A 20,980-nucleotide genomic window follows, 5' to 3' on the forward strand; every position below is an offset into this window, starting at 1 on the left:
TTTCTTCATATGGGATTTCCGACTGGAGGAATGTTTTTCCTCCATTTTTCCTCCAGTAGGAAAATTTTTTGGCCTATAGGAAATATTTCCGACAAGCGGAAAATTTTTTAAAATTTGCAATTGAGCTCTTAAGGCGTTTGTGCATAACGGAATTCTAATAAATAAACATGGCACATTTCCTATAAGGTCAATTACTTATCATTACATCAATACCACATTGTTATCTTTGTTAAATGAACATTATAAGCCACCATTATATTTACAATTAAAAGTCAAATATAATAAATAATATGCATCTATAAACATGAAAAAAGGAAAGAAAAAAGCATCACCACGCAGCTCATATGCTAAGTTCTTTGTTGTAAACCTCATATGCATACTTCTTCCTAAAGAACTCCATGTTATCTTGTGTGAATGTCAATGGTAATCTAGCATGTAAGAATTCGATGGTCTTGAGTGTAAATATGCCACAGTCACCACTACAAAAATAAACAATTATTATAACATATATTAGTATTATTAGAACCATATTCAATAGTTAATATTTATTCAACAAACATGTAAGTATTAAGAGGTTTTACCCGTTACTTTGCTGAGGGGTATTTTGTGCCAATTCACATGTAAACTCGTCAACGGAGTCTACAAGATCCAACCGCTGCTCATAAAAGGATGCAGACCGCAGTAAATATGGTAACATTATGCATAATTTCTGGAAATAAATTTGTCCCTTGTATCGGTTACCAGCCTTATCTGAATCATATACAGTCATGTGATGCTCTTTTAAGTCCACGTGCCCTACCACCCAATGTATGTTGCGCTTGTTTAGTGGAATCAACAACTGTCAATACATTACAGAATTTCAGTTAGCACAATAAATAAAGGAAGGCACATGAATAAATGAATAGTTAACATTACACAATTTGGACATGTATATATTACATGATTTACATATTTCCATGGCTTGGACTCCTTCATTCGAATCCCCAGCACATATTCTTGCATTGCGTATGAGAATTGGAATTTAGATGGATTGTCGATGAACTTTCCATGACATTGCTCAATGTATACCTACAACAAAATAATTTATTAGTTATCTAAAATCACAATAGCCACATATAGGACACCTGGCCGTTACTTACCCAAAATCCTCCATCTAGCACCTCAAAACTAGGATCAAAAATATCAGGAAATTGATTGGCACGTACACGAAATAGGTAAGGCAGGACTTCCATATGCTGCATTGAAAGACGAGTTAATTTTAAATTACATCCATACAGTTGAACAACTATCTATGGAATTTATCAAATTATAAAATAAAAATCTTGATACTTACATCGTGATTCAGCCACTTCTCACTGTTTATAAGCAACTGGAAAAAGTCTTTACCCACAGTCAAAATGTCCATATCAACCTTTGATGCCCAACCAGACATCATAAATTTGTCAAAATTTTTTACAAGTCGTGTAGGTACTGGTTTGTATGGGTCGAACTTCAAAGTAGAAGATGCACCAAGTAAAGTGCGCTGTAGTTTTTTCCGCAAGCCTCCGACACTATAAGGAGTTGTAATAGCTGCTGCCGCCTTCCTATCCCTCCTCCCAATATCTATGTTTTGCTTAGCAGCACGTCTCCCGGCAGGAAACTTTGATGGAGACACTTTCTCAATAATCGTAACACTTGGTCCTGCATCGTCGTCAACATATGGCTGTGACTGTCTATCAACGGGGGTCGCATCGGGACCATACTCTCCTTTATTTTCATCCCCTTGACCGTCCATCCCATCTCCCAACCCGTCAGCACTAACTCCCACTCCTTGGTGCTTCATTAACTTATCAAGCTTGGTGTCCAAACTTGCAAACTCTCTAAGCATGGCGATTCGTAAATCCTTAACGTCTTGCCGTACACTAGCCACTTCGCCTTCAAGGATTGTTAATCTCTCTCTCAAAGGTACCTAAAAGAAATAATAATTATTAATATTTGCAATAATGAAAAAAAGATAAACATTCATACAATTTATTCAAACCTCATCATGGGATGGAGTCGTTGGAGGTTGGGATGGAGTCGTTGGTTCAACATGAACATGAGCAGCAACTCCTGCAGTCGATGAAGAAGGCTGGTCTGTCGGCTTATGTCCCATTCGCCGCCTCCCTCCTTTTCCCATAATTTCCACAGACGCCTCTTTCCGTTTCTTACTTATTCCACTTCTTGTAAGTGGAATACCTTCATCTTTTTCATCATGACTTGCCTGTGGTGGCTTGTCTCGAACAGCAGGTGCAACATTGTATGGAGTACTGTCATGATGTACATCCAATGCCAAGTTGCCGATATATGCATGCTCAACTTCAGTCACATTCATTAAGCCATGAACGGGATACTGCAAAAGACAAAAGGGATTATAATAAAGTGATTAGCAAGTAATACTAATATTCATACAAATACTGCAAAAGTGTATAAATAATATTATTATGTTGGAATGTATATTTATATATATATATATATATATTTGTACATATAAGTGGAAGAACTCATAGACTTACATCACGATGATCGAAGAGTTCAGTGGCCTTCTCAAATCTTGGCACTTGTGAAAAATGCCAATTAAGAATTCGAGGGAATGCCATGTCCGGCAACTTCTTTCCGAATGCTTGACCCAAAAAAGGAATTGTCTCAAAACCCCAAATCTGTCAAACAATTAATTAGTAATCAATAAGTAACGAAATATACACCATACATACAAGTGTAACAAACTTTAAATAATAGTGTAACAAACTTACCATGAAAGCCAAAGGAAACCTACAAAGACTATAACTCTTTGACTTGTTTAAAGCGATGGACTCTCTATGCTCAAAAGCACTCTTCAACGATCTAATGGTGGTAGTATATGATAAAGTACCCCATGGATAGTTATTAAAGTACTCTAAATCGTCCACCATCTCCAAGTGATTATGAAGTGCGGTGGCCATGCTTTCTTTGCCTAGAAGAACCGTCTCTAGGAAATATAATAAAGCCAACTTCAATCTATCATCATCGGCTTCATCATTGTCTTGACACTGTGCAGTCAGGAAAGCTTCGGTTATCTCCAAATTAGTGACCTTTCGCTTTCCGCCAAAATACGTGTCACTAATACGAGTAGAGATGTTAACTTGCCTATTGGGTTCGTAACCAAACCGTAGACCTGTAATTATGGTGAAGTCCCTCTGTGTAAATCTAGCACCACACCCTCCAAAATTGAATACCATAGAGTCCTTGTTGTCGCAAACACATTGCCTATACAACATGCTGTTGACGATGTGGCCACTAAATTGTATCTCGTTGGCCTTCAAAAAGTGGCCAAAACAGCTATCCTCAAACTTCTTTATTTGGGCTGGAGTCAGTTTGAACTTAATATCCGACACGGCTTTCCAGAAGTTCGATCTACAATTAACCTTTGCCCTCGATATCTCCAAGTCCCAAAACCTTCGTTGGTAATCTGAATCCATTTATCTGCAAATCAAATACAACAAAACATAACAGATGGAGGAAACGTTTTTTTCGACACGAGAAAAGCCTGAAGGACAATTTTTCCGCCTGGAGGAAAAAATTTTCCGCCTGGAGGAAAAGGTTTTCCGCCTGGAGGAAAACATTTTCCGCCTGGAGGAAATTTTTTCCTCCAGAAGTAAAAAAATTCCCGCCAGGAGGAAAAAAAGAGAAAATATTTTCCTCAGGGTGGAAAATTTTCCAGAACCAAAATAACATACACCTAACGGGATTTTCAAACCAGCGCATAATACATTATACATTAGTAGTGTACATTATACATTGCTTCGTAAAGATAACCTATAGATATATTATGGTTTCACATTCAAACCTCCCATTATATTCAAACAAAAACACAACTTCATAATATTAGTAACCATGCAGCAATCAAATTTAGCATATTATATGTGTAAGATGTACATATGAACAAGAGCATATGAGAAATTTGGAAATTTTCCACCAACAGAAAAAAACCACAAGAAGCATAAACCCTTTTAAACAAATATAATCCATACAATTAGTTATGTCTAACCAGTCATAAGCCAGATCTCAACATGAACACCAAGAAAAACAACTAACACTCCAGTTAAAATCTCTGTTCTGGTTGCCTAAATATGACCTATCAGTATCACAATAATGCAGCCTAGATACAAGTGAATCAATAGCCTTGCAAGAAAGAAAAATCAACCTCCCTACACGTAAGTTCACATAAATACTCTAAATCATCCACCATCTCCAAATGATTGATTATGGGTGGCAATTTCATATATTCATATGGGAAGTGAAATTGCAACAATTGTGGTGAACTGGTGATACAAGACATCAACAAGAAATTGGTTGTTCAGGCAATGGACCGCCAGTGCGGAAATTTTTTATGCTGGTACAAATAAAAGCAATTTCCACTGTGGTTCTCTTACCAAAGGAATCCAAAATTTTTTTTTGCTTGCTAAGATACCAACTTCAGTTGCTGCTGCTACTTATATTGTTCTTATGAGACTCCCAATACTGAAGCAGCCCGTTTCCGAATGGCCAGCTATTGACTTTCTTATTTACTAGCCATATTATTAACTAAACTCCTAATGATAAAGTAATTAAACTAACACATTCTCAAAAACACATAAAACCTTCAACAAATATATAGATATACATATAGATATTTCAGATATCCGCGTTATTTTTTATAACGCATTTATTTAAAAGAGTGACAAAGATCGAACCGGAGAGGACTTCTAGTCAATTTAATGGAGCAACTTCTGCAGTAAAAGTCAAATCCTCCACAAGACGAAAGACTCTTTATATTTGAACCAACCAACCAACAAACCAACCAGCAAACCTTAAGATAAAAGAATACACTTTATTATACATAGTATGTGAAAAAAAAAAAAGAAAAAAAAATTACAAAAAAAGAAAAAAAGGAAAAAAAGGACGGGTGGTTGTTCTTCCACAGACCACTAAAGATCGATAAACACAGAATATGGTAAAAGTGTCAAAAACACTATCACACATTAACTCGCCAATTTAAACATCTAAAACTGTAATAAAAAAGCACGCAGCTATCTTTTTCAAAAAAAAAATAAAATAAAATCGTTATTTTTCGTACGGTTGAGAAGATTATAAATAGCTAGAAGAATCAGAACCATTAAAAGTTTGGCTTTCGTTTTCTTTCTTACTAAACTTATCAGCAATCAAACAAAGAACTTAACAAAACAGAATGAGCAATAATTTCAATCCGACCGGAATCCATAGAGATCAGCTTAAGCATCGAAGGATGCATTTTCTACGTCATCAGGCAAATTCAAAATGGAATTGAAGCTTGAGATAATAGGATGATCAACAGGAAGAAGCAGGACGAGCTTGACCTCAATGTGATCATCCAACGCTTTGAAACTCACAGGGGATTCGGAATCGACCAAAACGCTTGGTATTGGAACCCTAAGCGAGATTTGGGTTTCTTGGCACCAGCTGACCAGAACCGAGGACTGCGAGAGACTTACACCGACCTTGAGGTTCTAACACTGAGTCGAAGGGTTAGTGTGCGAATCGAAGAGGAACAATCGGAGGGTTGGGATGTAGACTGGACTTCCCGAGCGAAACGCCATTTTCTAGGGTTTTCACCGGTGTGAAGCTTCAAGGACATCCTTCTTCCTCTACTCAGTTCGCTGCACCTTCCTGTGTTTCAAAAAAGAATAGGGAAAGGGAAAGCAGAAAAAATAAGTGTTTTGGTCGATGAAAAGAGATAAAAAATAAAATAAAAATAAAAAGAAAAATTAGTAATAGAGGGTATTTTAGTCCGGATATTTTAAAAGTGGGTTACTTTTAAAAAAAAAAAAAAATTTGCTATTCTTCAACAAATGATGATTTATAAGGTGGTTATTTTTGAAAAAAACCCTCCTTTCTAAATTAGGCCTTTTTTTCTTCACATTGGACCTCCTTGAACTAGTTTATGGCGGTTTGGCCCATCAACATAACATGATTAAAAAAAAGAAATAAAGAAAACTGTAAAGAACGGATCCGATGCTGTTCGTAAGAATTATTTGTTGCATTGATGATTAGTGAATCTACTTTGCTGATTTTTCTACCTGGATATTCATATCACAAACAGTTTTTGTATTTATACGACCAGCATTAGAAAGAAACAGCATTTTTAAAAAAAAAAAAAATTTGTTCAAAGATTTGTACCCAATTGCATTCCCTATATAGATTTCTATCTCACTTGCAAATATAAAAAATTTTTGCAGGAGACACAAAACGTTGCGGAGCTAAATCCCGCAAAGCAACAAACAAAAGCAGAATACAAATCCAGTAATGGAAGTGAAAATGATCATGCCACTTCCTCAAGGCTGCATAGCAGTTGCGTCAACCATCCATTTGATCCAACCATCCAGCAAAAGCGCAGCTATGGAGCCACAACGGGCTTCGAAAACGTGAGCTGCGTTGGCTCGACGGCACACCAAACGAGAAGAAGGAGAATCAGAGAAATTGATCAGGAGGGGGAGCACAGCAAAAGCACGACAAAGATTTCTTCAACAAACACAAGGCGTCAGAAACGGAAGAGGCGGTGGATGCCCGAAAGCCCACAACCCGATCCAAAGAGGAGCCCGCTTACTACAGCTTAGCAAAAGATGTGTTTAGTTGGAAACCGGAGCAGCTGGACTCGGCTGATGGAGCGCTTAAGAGAGCAAGGAAGCTTTTTGAAGAGTCTGAAAAACGGGGTGTCCCCGAACACCCCCAATCAAAGGTGCTTAGAGAACTCCGCGGTGAATCTTTTTGAGATATTTCTTCAGATTTCTTATGTGCATGTAAATCTTCAATACCGTTTATATACGTATTCATTTAACTAGTATTTTCTCTTTTATTTTTTGTGATGTAATGAATAATGTATAATGCTATAAATTAACACCGTGTTTGTTTTGATCGTATGTATTTATATATGATCAAAATCTATTCTCAGTTGTTTCAATTTTGTTGTTTGTGATTCTTTGCGAATATAAATAAAAGTTCTAATTATATGTGGTTTAGTTTGATGATATGTGCCTAATATCCAGTAAAGCTCAGAACTTGGTTTCTTTTTCTCTCAAGTAGAAGTAAATCTGAATTAAGCTGCATTAATACTAAGCAGATAGCTTTTGCTCCATCAGAAATTCAGAATATATCAATTAATAATAGAGAATTATTGTTTTGTTTTGCATGTTTCCCACCATACGATGGGGGTAGCAACTATATGGGGGCAATTTTGGACAAGGTGTGCATTTTGATGCCTAACTATATGTAGTTTTGAGGTAAAGTATACATAATATCTCATGACTTATGTAATTAGCTATTAATTCTATCGTAATATATGAACATCAACGTCTATCGTAACAAAATCATATAGAAAGTGATTGATAGTATCTAGCATAATTTGGACGATGATATCTAGTGGAATAAAATTTTATTACATAATCTCCATTTATCATGATATATATAAAATAAAACAAAACAAAAAAAATAAAAATCACAGACATATATAAGATGATATAAAACACACATTATTCACATTATTTTGAAGTATAACATGGGGTGTAATTGAATCTTGTTTCCTCTTTATCCTAGTAACATGACAAAAGAAAATCAATGGATATGCATCAAAATTGTGGATGAAATAGCTAGAGGCCGACTGTTTTGTTATATGTATAAATTTTCTCTTTTTGATTAATTGAGTACCGCACTTAGAAGATAAAACACCGACAAATGGTGCGGTCATCAATACATGCACTCACTCTAGCCCGCCCTCCCCCTTCTTCTTCTTCTTAACCAAATTAGCGTTGTCTTTATATTTCGACTCTGACATTCAATCAAACAGTACTTTCACACCCTTTAAATGGCAAAGACGAATTCCAGTAGCGCAATGCTACTGAGACTTTTCACTCTCTTCCTCCACCTCCTCATCTTGAGTTGCAAAGTTGCAATAACCACAGCAACCAGTACTATTACTACTCAAGTGTCCAATAAAGACCTGACAGCCTGCCAAATGTGCGTAGAATGTGAAAACCCTTGCAAGCCAGCGCCTCCAAAACCACCACCATTGCCACCGCCTCCTCCGGTCATTGAGTGTCCACCACCGCCATCTGCTCCACCGCCTGAGGTCCCTGAATGCCCATCACCACCTACGATTGTTCCACCCCCACCTCCGATTGCTCCACAGCCACCACCTCCGACTGTTCCATCGCCACCACCTCCGACTGTTCCAACCCCAGCTCCTATTGTTGCACCGCCACCACCTCCGATTGTTCCACCCCCAGCTCCTATTGTTCCACCGCCCCCACGTCCGATTGTTGTATGCATAGTTTTTCCATGTCCATTTCCATTACCTCCACCCAGTGGAGAAATAGGCCAAGGCGAGGACGAGGACATGGAGGACTCTTTTAATCCTACGCTGCATCCTCCTCTGTCGACTCTTAATCTTCTTTTCCTCATCATTATCCTTCTTTTCCTCTAATTAATTAATCTACTACCATCGTCACGTTAATTTCTTTTAGAATCCCTTCGTTGCTTTTAGCATCTTCTCATCTGGTTTAATTTACAGAATGCATGTGTCGTTGTGTAGTAGCTACAAGGAAAAGCTGATGATCATCATCATTATTTTAGGATTGCTTATGATTCTTCTCTGGAACTAATTGCATGTCCCATACAGTGATTGCAACTTCAGCTATCCAAATGGCAGCCAAACCAGAAGAATAAGACCTTAGCGTACCACTGAAGATTTGTGTCAAGTAGCTTAGTGATGTGTCATTTGATGGTTTGGTTGTCTTTTTGTTTGTAGCATAATAATTATTAGCATCGATGTAATTACGATTCATTTTTAGTTGCTTAAAATGCTTAATGAAGCTCGCTCTTTTTTTTTATTTAATTATTGGTTTGCTCTTTAATCATGTAGTAATAGTATCGTCCTTTTGATTTCTTTAATCAAGGAAGCAGCCTCAAATGTTCGAAATATGTAGTAGTCCACAATATGAATTAATTGGGCCAGGTAGGGTGCTGTTTGAAGCAATTGCATCATTTCCACTAGCTTTTACTCGTTTTCTCTTTCTTTCTTTTTTTTTTTTTTTTTTTTTTTAAATTTGGTGAGCCCATTACAATTCACCTCCACCATATCAATTGGGCCGGGTAGGGTGCAGTTTGAAGCAATTTCTTCATTTTCTGTAGGTTTTATCTTATTTCTTTTTGGCGAAAAGCTTTTATCCTAGTAACATGGCGCACCAAGCAAGCAAATGGACGTGTAGAAGTTTTTTATTATATCATTCATACTTTTTCTTTTGACTATATAAGTATCGTAGAAGATAAAACACCGACAAAGGGTGCGGTCATCAATACACATGCATTCCTCTCACCCTCATCTTCTCCATCTCAACTCCAAATCACCATTCTCTTTATATTATCATTTCCTTTCAATATTTTCTCAATTGTTTTCTCTCCTGCACTTTTTTTTTTATTCCTTTGAAGTTCAACCAAACAGTCCACAGCGTTGAAAATGGCAAATTCCATTCCAATGCTACTCACACTTTTCTCTACTTTTCTCCTCCTCATCTTGCATTCCAAAGTTGCAATGACCACAGCAACTACAACAGCCGAGTCCAAAGACCAAACATTCTGCAACCAAATGTGCACAGAATGTGAAAACCCTTGTCAGCCACCACCGTCACCACCCCCACCTGTGGTTGAATGCCCGCCGCCACCATCGCCTCCACCACCTCCTTCTCTTCCACCGCCTGCTCCTACTGTCCCCGAATGCCCTCCACCTCCAGTTCCTCCTTGTCAAGAAAGTTGCGGCACGCCATCAGGTGGCGGCGGTGGTGGCGGCAGTGGGGGTGGTGGTGGTAACAGTAATAATGGAAATGGAAATGGTGGTGGAGGTGGATCCAATCCGAAACTGCCGCCGTACGGTCCACTTATTCCAGCACCTCCGAATCCAATAGTCCCATATTTTCCCTATTACTATTACAATCCACCTCTACCTTCAGACTCTTTTCATCCAAGGGTGCAGCCTGCTGTGACCCTCAATCTTATTATCCTGATCATCTTCCTTTTCTTCTTCTAAGCAATTAATTAAATTCACAAATAACTATGGAGTAGTGCTCATTTCTCCGATCTCTCTGCCGTACGTTCTTTTAAAATTCTATTTTTAATTAGCAATTATATCTCTAAATTTAGTTAATTAGAAATCTCTAGAAGAAAAGAAATGTGATCTATTAAGAATTATTTGCGATTGGCACACCACATGGCTTCCCAAATGGAATTAGCCAACAAGAAGAATAAGGTTAGCTGTCTGTGAATTATCTTTTTACTAAGTGTAATTTGTCCATTTGGTTTATTTAGCATTGTTTGTAATAAACAAGCATTATGTAACTTTGCTGTTGAGTTTATGTTTGTGAAATAATTTTTTGAAAGCTCTGTTTAGTTGTTCAATTTTAATTATATAACGTAGTTAATTTCTTTATAATACGAATTCTCTTCAAAATTTTGAGATGTACTATAAGTACTCAAAGCCAATCATGAACTCTCATGCATGATTCCTTCAATTTGAAGAAAAAATAGCATTAGGTAAAATATATCACCGATCCACAGAACTCATTATGGAAAAATGCAATAATTTAATTTTATTACAATAAATGTTACTTGGATATCACTTTACGTTTTTTTTTTTTTTTTTCTTATTTAATTATAGTCGCTTGCTCACATCACATGTACGTACTAAATGCATGCTTTATGCTTTATGCTTTATATAATAATTGTTAATATAAAGTCATTCGTGGATGGAAATTCGAGTATTTGGGTGGGTAACAATGAGGAAGGCCAAGGATGAGGCGGACCATGCGCAAATGGAGTTCATGGGCCATGTGATTTTTTTTTTTAAATTTTTTTTTGGTTGTTTTTTAAGGGGTAGTGATCGATATAGAAGGTGAGGAATTGGGGATAAGGGTTCACATGCCGATGCCCAAATATGTTACGTCTCTAGAAAGCAAAATTATAAACGACGATAACAATGAGATGGCGACGATAACAATGCGGTGGGTGGGGTTGAAACAAAACGGTGCTGATGTTTTGCTGACGGGTCCACTCTCTCATGTTCACGCACCACATCCATTTGGCTCTTCCATACCCAATTTTTAGATCCTTCTGTTCTGTCTTTGTGGTCATTCTCTCGATTGGGACATTTGGTACACGTCGAGCTTAAGTCAATTCTTAGAAGAATCTTGGTTTCACAATCATTATCATTATGCCATATACAATTCACTCTCGCTTTTTTTTTTTTTTTTTTTTTTACTACTAATTTTCATTGTTCAAATTCGTCCACATCTATATCACGTTATTTTTTTTTTATTATCATTATTTTTTGAAATAAAGAGGTAGATTCATAAATTAAGTAACAGAGTTACAAATATCAGCTTGAAGTAACAAACAAATTCGTTGTGGACTGTCCTCAAGCCACGACTCAAACTCACATAAGCCTGTTGCATATTTAGCAATACAATGAGCAACTTTTTTAGTTTCTCTTGACTCAAACTTACAGACAAGACCAGGACAAGCTTGAAGCATGCTCTGTAAATCTTCCACCAGATAGCAATTCGGGTCCAAAATTTTTCCTGAATGTGTGGAAATTCACAGCATGCACTGCACCAATACAATCACTAACAAATTCTCCTCTAAAACCAGCCTCCATGCAAAAGCAAATAGCTTCACGAATGGCGATAAGTTCTGCATATTGCACAGACCATGTAGCTTCAAACGGCTTTGCTATATCACGTTATTGAGTTACAATATTCAAATAAATTTACAATGAAACTACAACTAGAAACTCTCTCTTACAAAATATTCTTCACGAGAACGGCGGTTACCTTATATTACTCGAATGTTGTGAAAACGAGAAAAAAAAAAAATCCACAAGCCCACGAACCCACGATCCATATCCACATTGTTGGGTCCAAAAAAAGTGGGGAGTCCGGAAAAACGGCCCAATAATTGTTCACCGAGTAACCAATAAGTGGGAAAAAACCTAGTAAATACCGCCAAGCGCAATTATTTAAAAAATGTTGAAAATTCAAATCCTTAAACACCAAAACCATTCCCTCCATGTATATATAAATATATTGTCCATAAAATTCTCGGGTTCTGTCAAAGGTTTTCTCACCAATGGCTAAAGATACTACTGTTGCCGCTAAGAAGCGCACCACCAAGTCCTCAGAAACTGCCCCTTCAATTGCCCACCCTCCTTACTTTGACGTACTCGGCAAATTAATTTCCCAATTTTCTTATTTCACATATAATTAATCATTTTCATGTAATTCTTTTTTTTTTTTTTTCTTTTTTTGGCAGATGATCAGCGATGCTTTATCAACATTGAAGGATCGAACGGGGTCCAGTCAACCAGCCATAGCGAAATTCATCGAGGCCAAGTATAAGGAACATCTTCCTCCGAATTTCCAGAAAATCTTGTCCGTACAGTTGAAGAAATTCGTCAAGTCCGAGAGGCTGGTGAAGGTCAAGAACTCATTCAAGATCTCTTCCACCGAGAAGCTGAAGTTCGCCATCAAAGAGGCCCGGAACAAAGAAACCACGACCAAGTCAACTCCAACGCCCAAGGAAAAGGTGGCCAAGAAGATTTCGGACAAGGGTTTGAAGACCAAGAGGCTGAGTCAGGTCAAAACCCCAGAGGCCCTCAAGAAAGCTAACAAAGGTCCCGACAAGAAGAATAAGCGGCCCGTGGTAGATGGAAAAATCAAGAGGTTGAGTCAGGTCAAGACCCCAGAAGGTTTAAAGAAGAAGAAGAATTCGACGCCTGCAAAGAGGAAGAGTGCGAAGCCCGCAGACTCTTCGTCTAGGCCAATTAAGAAGGTTAGGAAATGAATAGCAATTAGCAATTTGTTGTTGCTAATAATTAATATATTCTCGTAATTATAACGGATAATGTGGTAATGGTACTCCTTGTATTTACTTTTGCTGCTGATTGTGGGATTTGTTGGCGATGATAGATGACAATATTTTGTATGATCAAATGCTGTTGTTTTGCTTGTCTTATGGTAATTATTGAATCATTATTATGTTTTATATGATTGTCTATATGCTATTTCTTCACTCAAAATTTTGATTATTAACCCTTTAGTTTCAGTGGGTTATTGTATACAAATGCAAATCATTATGACCATGTTTGTTAATAATTTTGTCCTTATTTGAAATTGAACGTGCAAGCAATTAGAAAACTATATATCAATTAGATGAACCGTTTTGTGTTTATAAGCTCTTAATTTTTCTTTCCTCATCCAATGCTCATAAATACATGAACTAGCTGATGTATGATTTGGACATTGATCTTTAAGATTCATAAGCGTTGAAATGTGATAAATCATATGGAGAGATTATTAATTAAGAAAATTTCGTGGTTTGGTACGTGGTATTAATTTAGGAAGAAGAATTAATAATGTGACATGGTGATGAGTATAGAAGAAGTCGGTTAATGAGCGAACAAGAAGTTGGTTATATAATTCACCCAAAAAAAAAATAAAAAAAGAAAAAGAAAAAAGTTGGTTATGCAGGCAGTAGGCAGTGAAAGAGATTGGCAAGAATGAAACTTGTGAATAAGACTAAAAGAAAGAATTCTAGTTTGTTTTGTTATTCTGTCTTGTTATGTGAATGAAAGATACAAGTTAGTTACTACAAAGATGTGTTTTTTATTAATCTTGACCATTTTTTCCCATGTTGCTTAGTCACAGCCCCAATCAAATTTGGACTACGTTTGTTTTTTTTGCTAAAACATGGGGATTCATTGAAATCAAAAGCAAAAGGCTTAGCAAACAAAGCTTAGATTCACAAAGCTTTTTGTGCACTCTCCTGAATCATACAGTCTAAGATTGAGGTGGACAACCATTCTATCAACGCAGGACCACTGATTAATTGGGTTGCCCCCACTGACTAACTAAATGGGCCAGTCTATTAGCAATTTTAGGGGCCCAGACAAAATTTACAAAAACAAAGTTTGGTACAAGTCACAGGGTATTTAAAAAAAAAAAAAAACATTCTGCAGCCCAAATTTGGACTACGTTATATGTCTTGTATGGTTGCTTGCATTACCAATTCTCATGTTCACATTGCCTTTTTAATTTATTATATTTTTCCCTTCTTTTTTTCAAAAAAATAATAATAATTGTAATCATAAAAATGACATGTATTGATAAACATTTACTAACAATAATATAGAGAAACTCGGACGACGAAGAATAATTTAATTACAAAGGCATTTACTGGCTATCTCTATCTTTCAACGTTAGCAACTAGGTTTGTCTGTCTAGTAATTTTTAAGCAGATACATTTAACGTGATAATGGAGTTTCAACATATAGTACAAGTGGAAAGCGATTACTGGATGAAAATAATCTCTTTGTAATACGATTCGTCAAAGTCTTGTGGTGGAGACTTTTCTCAACTAATTAAATTCTTTATTTATGTTTGAAAGTTACTTTATATCTTATTCCATTAAAGCAACGACTATAAATTAGTATTATTTTTGTTTTTAGTTGTTTTTAATTTAGTAACTTTTGCATATGTTAATTTAGGATGCACAAACTGGACTTATTAATTTTCCAAAGAAAATTAGTGCCTATTGTTCAAACTCCAAAAAAGCCAATAGCCAGCCAAAAGAGCTTGTATCACTAAGTTTTTTTTATTTTATTTTATTTTATTTTTTTTGGGTTGAATTTGTATAGCACTGAGCTATATTGTTTGTTTCAACATTATTTAACTTTTACATCATTTCTACGATTTTCTTGTCGGAAAATCCACCTCCTTCATATTTCACCGTCTTTGGGCAATTAATGCACTTTGATTAATGAACTTGTATGCGAAGTTTCACTTTAACTAACAAACTTCTGCTAGGCCCTTTTTTTTGTTTTTTTCCGTATTGTCTTTTTCTGGGCTCTTGTTGCTGAATGGAACACACTTATTCAGCCCCCCCCAATATGAAAGAAGAAACACTGAAACATCATCTTAAGCGACTTCTCTTTTTGTATAGTCTAACAATTTGTCATGCAAAGAGTGCTTAGAGCACCCTTCGCGTTGAAGTTGGATTTATCGGCAACAGAGAAAAAATTAGCAATGCCCATAGAAAGATGCTTTAACTGGCCCTCGTGACTGCAATTAAATCATATTTTAATTAATATTTAAATATTGATTTCACCGTTTAGTACTCTTAAGTGCACATGGCCTTCTAATTCACAGTTGTTTATAAGTTTCTTCCATTTTGATTTCTTTTTTAAACTTCAAGATACTGAGAATTGAGAAATCAGATTATGATTATTTTGGCAAAGGTTTAGGTAAGGATGAGATCTGATTTGATGTTGTACTCCAAGTTGCGTGTGCATGTTTGCAGAGGATCTACTCTTTTTCAATGTTGATTGTAAGCATTTCTCACGTCGACACCTAATTTTTCAGCCTATGGTGAAAAAAACAATGATTTATCTGAATCCACCCAACACTTCCATGCCTTATATACGGTGAAACACAACACACCCTAACTCTTTTTCTCATCTCAAAGGCGTGACCCAAAGTTCATGGTCTGCCAAACTACGGTACAGATTATATTGTAAAGCTCTCTCAGTTTTCTTTGTTGCCTAAACTCCCTCCAATATCCATTTAGGTATCCTCACACGTGCCATGTTCCCTCGCATTGAATATTGACAGCGAGTCCCATGAGAAAAGTAGGTATGTAATAGTGTCTCTCATTTATGATCACCTCCCTCCATAAGTTGATCCAAAACAGCCAAAAAAAAAAAAGAAGTGAAAATTACGTCATACAAATTCATGATATATATATATATATATATGCTGACCCAGCAACCGAATTAAATCAAAGCTCTTCAACTGCTTACCCAAACAAATACCAAAAAGTTTCTTTCCCTTTAGCACAGAGAGAAGAAAGCAAAAACACAAACACACCAATGGAAGGTGTCTCTGCAAGTGTGTACAAGGGGTTGAGAGGGTATTGGACGAGGAGAGGGTACGAAAAGTTAAATGGGCTGGACCGGAGGAGAAAGAGCCGGGTGGAGCTGGGTTCGACCCAGAGGAGGAAAAGGGTATGGCGAATCAAGGTGGCTCCGAAGCTGGGATTCATAAGGAGAATGCCATCGCCGAAGAAGTTATTGGTTTGGCTACGAGACGCGTACGTGAAGCTGATGCTGGGATTTGCAAACTCGAGGGTGTTCAGCTCAGCGTACGGTGGGGTTATATGTAATGACGGGACTGGTGCGTTTGGGAAAGGTCCACTTAAAGAGTATGATGAGAAGATGATCGTCGAGATCTATAAGTCTCTGGCGCTGGCACAGGGTCAGTTGGTGCCCCGCGATGCTGCTAAACTTGGCTCCGAAATCGTTCACCGACGGTAATACTTTTAGTTATATTAAGAATTAAAATTTTACAAGCCACGGTAATAATTCTATCCCAAAAAAAAAAAAAAAAAATTTCAACTTTTTTCTTTTTTCAATTTTTTTTTTTCTCTCAAGTTTTCTTTTTTTTGCAATTGTAAGATGTAGATTCATAAGCTGGCAATAAGAAGTTGAAGATGTGATCCAGAGTATTTTGCTCATCTACTTTTTTTGTTGTTGTGTTTCTTTATTATTATTATTATTATTATTATTATTTTGTTTTTGGGTGATGGATTAATATAATATTTTCCTGAGGAATCATGATTCATTGGGTCCTGAACAAATGGAAGAATAAGTGCAAGTGGGTCACATATGAAGTGGGCTTATAGAAATAGAGTGCCATACTTATCAGTAAGTGAAGGTGGGGAACAGGTTGGTGGCTTTTGACAAGCAATATATTTCTTAGTTATGGCCACGTAAATAAAATGCACCCAAAACTATTTTGTGTTCTTATCCATAAAATTGAGAGAGATAAATTGAGAGAGATATATAATTTTGGTAATATATGGGTTGGTAAGAAACTTGCATTCCGATAGGCATTAGCTTTTATTTATATTTCTTCATTTGCTTTTTCAAAAGTGTTTTATGAGAAAAACAACACTATTCTATTTGGTTAAAAAATCTATTAAAGACCTGAAGCACTTCAAAAAACATTGTTTGAAAAAATTGAAAAATTTGTCTGAAGTAACTTTTTCTTAGAATTTATATGAACAGGACCTTAGATTAATTCTAACCAAGAAGCAGGGGTTCAAGTGCCACAATAATTTTGGACGGAGGGTTAGGAGACTCGGGTAATGTATGCAAATTATCTGATTGGTCATACTGTAAAATATACCAATTTCTACCTTTTCAACATTTTGTATCCAAAAAAAAAAATAAAAGAAGAAGAAGAGGAGTTGAGATCTACCATAAAATTGAATTTTTTTTTTTTTCCCCCTTCATGTGATAAAAAATTGTGGGCAAACCTGGAAAAAAGAGTAATAGGTTTTTAGTCCCGAAGTTTGTCTTCCTTTCCAGGTTTTCTACTTTGGAATGAAAAATGAAATTGTCGATGATATAAATTGCTTTATCTGCAATGCAAATGTGATCGACTTTAACTAATTTAGTCTGTGTTTTTTAATTGGTGGAGATTGAAGCCATTTTGGGATTTGGTTACGGGAAATGGATTTTATAATATAATTATTATGAAACCGTGTCCTGCATGCTGTATTTCATCTGTCATTGTTTAATGGGAAAAATCAGTCTTCACGCTTCTGTAATCTTTATCATATATGCCAATAATTGTGTATGCGCATTTCTTTTCATGTTCATGTTTCTTTGTTTTTTTTTGGGTCCAAGTACACATGCCATCTGTTAATATATATATATATATATATTTTAATAAATATCTGTCAATGTTTTCTTATGTTAATTATATTCGCAGTTGTTTATTTTCTGTATGCATATTTTTTCAGATCATATCATACGATCTAGATCTGTTTAATTATGCGTGTATAGCATATATGCATATATGTGCATGTTCTAATTAAATATGCTCTTGCTTTTTCACTCTATACAAGTAAATTTGAATATTAATTGAAAATGAAGTGTGCACTAGTTATGAAAGCATTCTGAGTAATTTATTTTTATATTTACATTTATATTTTTCGAATCCGGACCATATATACATAATTAAACTAATACTTAACTGGTGTAAATTCGTGCATGTATGACTAAATAAATCATAGAGATAGGAGCAATTAAGTATGGCTACTTTGCATTGATCAGAGTAGAAAAATATTATAAAGAAGCTAGACGTGCTGCTCCCGGTTGCCAAGATGGTTTAAGCTAAAATGTCAGAATTTCAATTGTACCAAACAGTCTGTATGCATCTAAATTACATTGAATTTTTTATTTAACATATTATATATATATATATATATATATGTATGTATTTGATGATTAATAGGCTAATTTTCGGATAGTGTATGATGGGCATTTTTCTTAGCTTTTCTTAGTAGTTTTTCTGATCGCCATTAATTTAGGGCCGAATTGCATGCGCATGCGTAGGTGAGTTGTTCCTTTCCTCACTTGCCAACATCAAAATGGAAATCATTAATGTTGGTTTGGTTTGATACCGTAGATAGTATGAAAAGAGGGACAATATCGTCCATCGAATTTTTTATTTTTTATTTTATTTTTTATTTTTTATTTTTGGGTAAGATGGAGGAATCGTCCATTTAACTTTAATTTACTCATGAAGTAGTCTATATGGTATGTCGATTAATTTTATGGCGCTCTTTCAAGTTTATATATAAAAATGACCAGCTGGGAATCTGGGACAATCATCATAACTGTAATTGCTTGGGAAAGCAATATGATGTTGTGAAGTTCCTTTAAAGGTTAAATCAGCTTATGGAGTAATTTATAGAGACAAAATTCTATAAAGCTAAAAAGGCATGCGTACACATTCAGTTGAGAGATTTGCGTATGTTTTAACACTCCAAGTCAACCAGTTAATTAAGATTTGCATATTCGACTGATCACTTGCAAATTCTGATCTCGTTTTCATGGAAGTCAACTTAATGCTCGACTCGTACCCTAGTGTCCTTGACATCTAGACAATTGGGTTGTGCCACGTATTCGACTTCACTCACTTTAATCCTCTTGTAACACTTGCAATTTGTCAAAACCTACTTATCTCCTAAATCAAACGTAGTGAGGTGATTCTAGATGCTAGGATATTTAGACAAGCAGTTCGAGCTACCCAGTAAAGATCCTCCTTGTACATGTCGTATTGTTATTGGTGGCAAACATCTCCACTTGCAGTTTGAACTCCACGTCTCATACCCAAACAAAGCTTCCCCTAATAGTACCGACTGCTGATCGTGACCCATTGGTGACTCTTATTTCTAATCCCTGTCAACTTCTTTCACATTCACTTAATAAAAGGGTTGTTTTTGGGCATTAAATCAGAGTTCAAAATATCCAATTCAATGGTTCAAGCCAGGGAAGTAAAAATCGGCGAGACAGTGGAAATGTCGACGATAATTTCCGTTGTCGACGCTGTCCGACACCGACAGGGGGGGAAGAAGTTTCTTGCACGCGTGTCGTCGATCTGTCGCCGGAATCGATGGAAGTCGACGGAATCGGCCATTGTCGGTGAAGATGTCGGATTTTGGGTGGATAAGGTGGAAAGATCGGGTGGGTTGTCGATGGTAAAATGTGGAAATTTCTGGATATATCGGTTCGGGGGGGGAATAAATGGAAATTGATGCAGCAAACAAAGAATTAATCCAATTTTCCAGCATCCCAGCAGCAGAAAAATACAGAAAAAAATAAATAAAAAAATCAATTCAATTTTCCAGCAGCAGAAAAATACAGAAAAAAATAAAAAAACCTATGATTGGGAATGAGGGGATCATTCGGTTGGGGGGGGGAATGAGGGGAAATTGATGCAGCATCCCAGCAGCAGAAAAATACAGAAAAAAATGAAAAATCAATCCAATTTCCCAGCATCCCAGCAGCAGAAAAATACAGAAAAAAATAATAAAAAAATCAATTCAATTTCCCAGCAGCAGAAAAATACAGAAAAAAATAAAAAAAACTATGATTGGGAATGAGGGGATCATTCGGTTGGGGGGGGGGGAATGAGGGGAAATTGATGCAGCATCCCAGCAGCAGAAAAATACAGAAAAAAATGAAAAATCAATCCAATTTCCCAGCATCCCAGCAGCAGAAAAATACAGAAAAAAATAAAAAAAATCAGTTCAATTTCCCAGCAGCAGAAAAATACAGAAAAAAATAAAAAAAACTATGATTGGGAATGGGGGGATCATTCGGTTGGGGGTGGAATGAGGGGAAATTGATGCAGCATCCCAGCAGCAGAAAAATACAGAAAAAAATGAAAAATCAATCCAATTTCCCAGCATCCCAGCATCCCAGCAGCAGAGCAGTGACCCAGTCACCCAGCGAGGCAGTCGGTTTCTCCAGCGAGGAATACCCAAGCCTTCACGCAGTCGGTTTCTCCAGCGAGGCAGCTAATTTTTTCCCCTTCACGCGAGCCATTAACGATCTGTCAAAGTGTCAATTTGCTAGCAAGGCAAAGAAATTTGTTTTCAGTTTTCACAGAGAGAAGAGACGAGAAGACAAGAGAAGGGAAGAGAAGAGAGAGGCCGAAATTGGGAAATTGGGTGTTTTTTTTTTTTTTTTTTTTTTTTGCTTTTTCGGTTGTTATTGGCTTAAAAAAAAAAATTGATTGAGAGGGTGAGAGCCGAAATTGAAGAAAGCCGAAATGATTGATTGTTTGATTTTTTTTTTTTTCAAAATATTAATCAAGTATGATGCTGAAAGTATTGAAAAAAAATTTGAAATGAAAAAAAAAAAAATTGGAATGCCTATTGTTATACACGTGAAACATCAAGATATGATCATCAATTTGAAGAACCAAGGAATTCTTTTTGGTATTAATAATATATTAGGGATTATATTTGAGAATTTTTTGTATCTTACTATTATCTCTGTTAAATTTTCTATATT

At 36.2% G+C, this 20,980-nt stretch overlaps 5 protein-coding genes and 1 long non-coding RNA gene across 6 annotated transcripts; 3 read left to right on the forward strand and 3 right to left on the reverse strand.

Moving 5' to 3' along the window:
- Nucleotides 1–158: 158 nt before the first annotated feature.
- On the reverse strand, nt 159–651 carry LOC132799542 (uncharacterized). Its single transcript, XR_009634254.1, has 2 exons — nt 582–651; nt 159–479 (listed from the first exon to the last, which is right to left on the reverse strand). It is a non-coding gene; the product is annotated as an uncharacterized LOC132799542 (long non-coding RNA).
- Nucleotides 652–780: 129 nt separating this feature from the next.
- On the reverse strand, nt 781–2,641 carry LOC125424086 (uncharacterized). Its single transcript, XM_060820311.1, has 6 exons — nt 2,535–2,641; nt 2,021–2,371; nt 1,334–1,948; nt 1,140–1,235; nt 991–1,068; nt 781–795 (listed from the first exon to the last, which is right to left on the reverse strand). The coding sequence occupies exons 1-6, from the start codon at nt 2,616–2,618 to the stop codon at nt 781–783; spliced, it is 1,239 nt and encodes a 412-aa protein (XP_060676294.1). The 5' UTR covers nt 2,619–2,641.
- Nucleotides 2,642–7,989: 5,348 nt separating this feature from the next.
- LOC132805402 (glycine-rich protein 23-like) lies at nt 7,990–8,469 on the reverse strand. Its single transcript, XM_060820312.1, has one exon. It carries the CDS (start codon nt 8,467–8,469, stop codon nt 7,990–7,992), a length of 480 nt encoding a protein of 159 aa, XP_060676295.1.
- Nucleotides 8,470–9,236: 767 nt separating this feature from the next.
- On the forward strand, nt 9,237–10,443 carry LOC112492916 (leucine-rich repeat extensin-like protein 3). The gene has a single exon (XM_025077561.3). The coding sequence runs from the start codon at nt 9,524–9,526 to the stop codon at nt 10,088–10,090; it is 567 nt and encodes a 188-aa protein (XP_024933329.2). The 5' UTR covers nt 9,237–9,523; the 3' UTR covers nt 10,091–10,443.
- A 1,672-nt stretch (nt 10,444–12,115) lies between these two features.
- On the forward strand, nt 12,116–13,098 carry LOC107426309 (histone H1). The gene is made up of 2 exons (XM_016036444.4): nt 12,116–12,273; nt 12,367–13,098. Exons 1-2 carry the CDS (start codon nt 12,184–12,186, stop codon nt 12,895–12,897), a joined length of 621 nt encoding a protein of 206 aa, XP_015891930.3. The 5' UTR covers nt 12,116–12,183; the 3' UTR covers nt 12,898–13,098.
- A 2,513-nt stretch (nt 13,099–15,611) lies between these two features.
- On the forward strand, nt 15,612–16,627 carry LOC107426304 (uncharacterized). The gene has a single exon (XM_016036437.4). It carries the CDS (start codon nt 15,767–15,769, stop codon nt 16,421–16,423), a length of 657 nt encoding a protein of 218 aa, XP_015891923.2. The 5' UTR covers nt 15,612–15,766; the 3' UTR covers nt 16,424–16,627.
- The last annotated feature ends 4,353 nt before the right edge of the window (nt 16,628–20,980 follow it).

The sequence above is a fragment of the Ziziphus jujuba genome, chromosome 9 (genome assembly GCF_031755915.1).
Source record: "Ziziphus jujuba cultivar Dongzao chromosome 9, ASM3175591v1".
NCBI lineage: Eukaryota > Viridiplantae > Streptophyta > Magnoliopsida > Rosales > Rhamnaceae > Ziziphus > Ziziphus jujuba.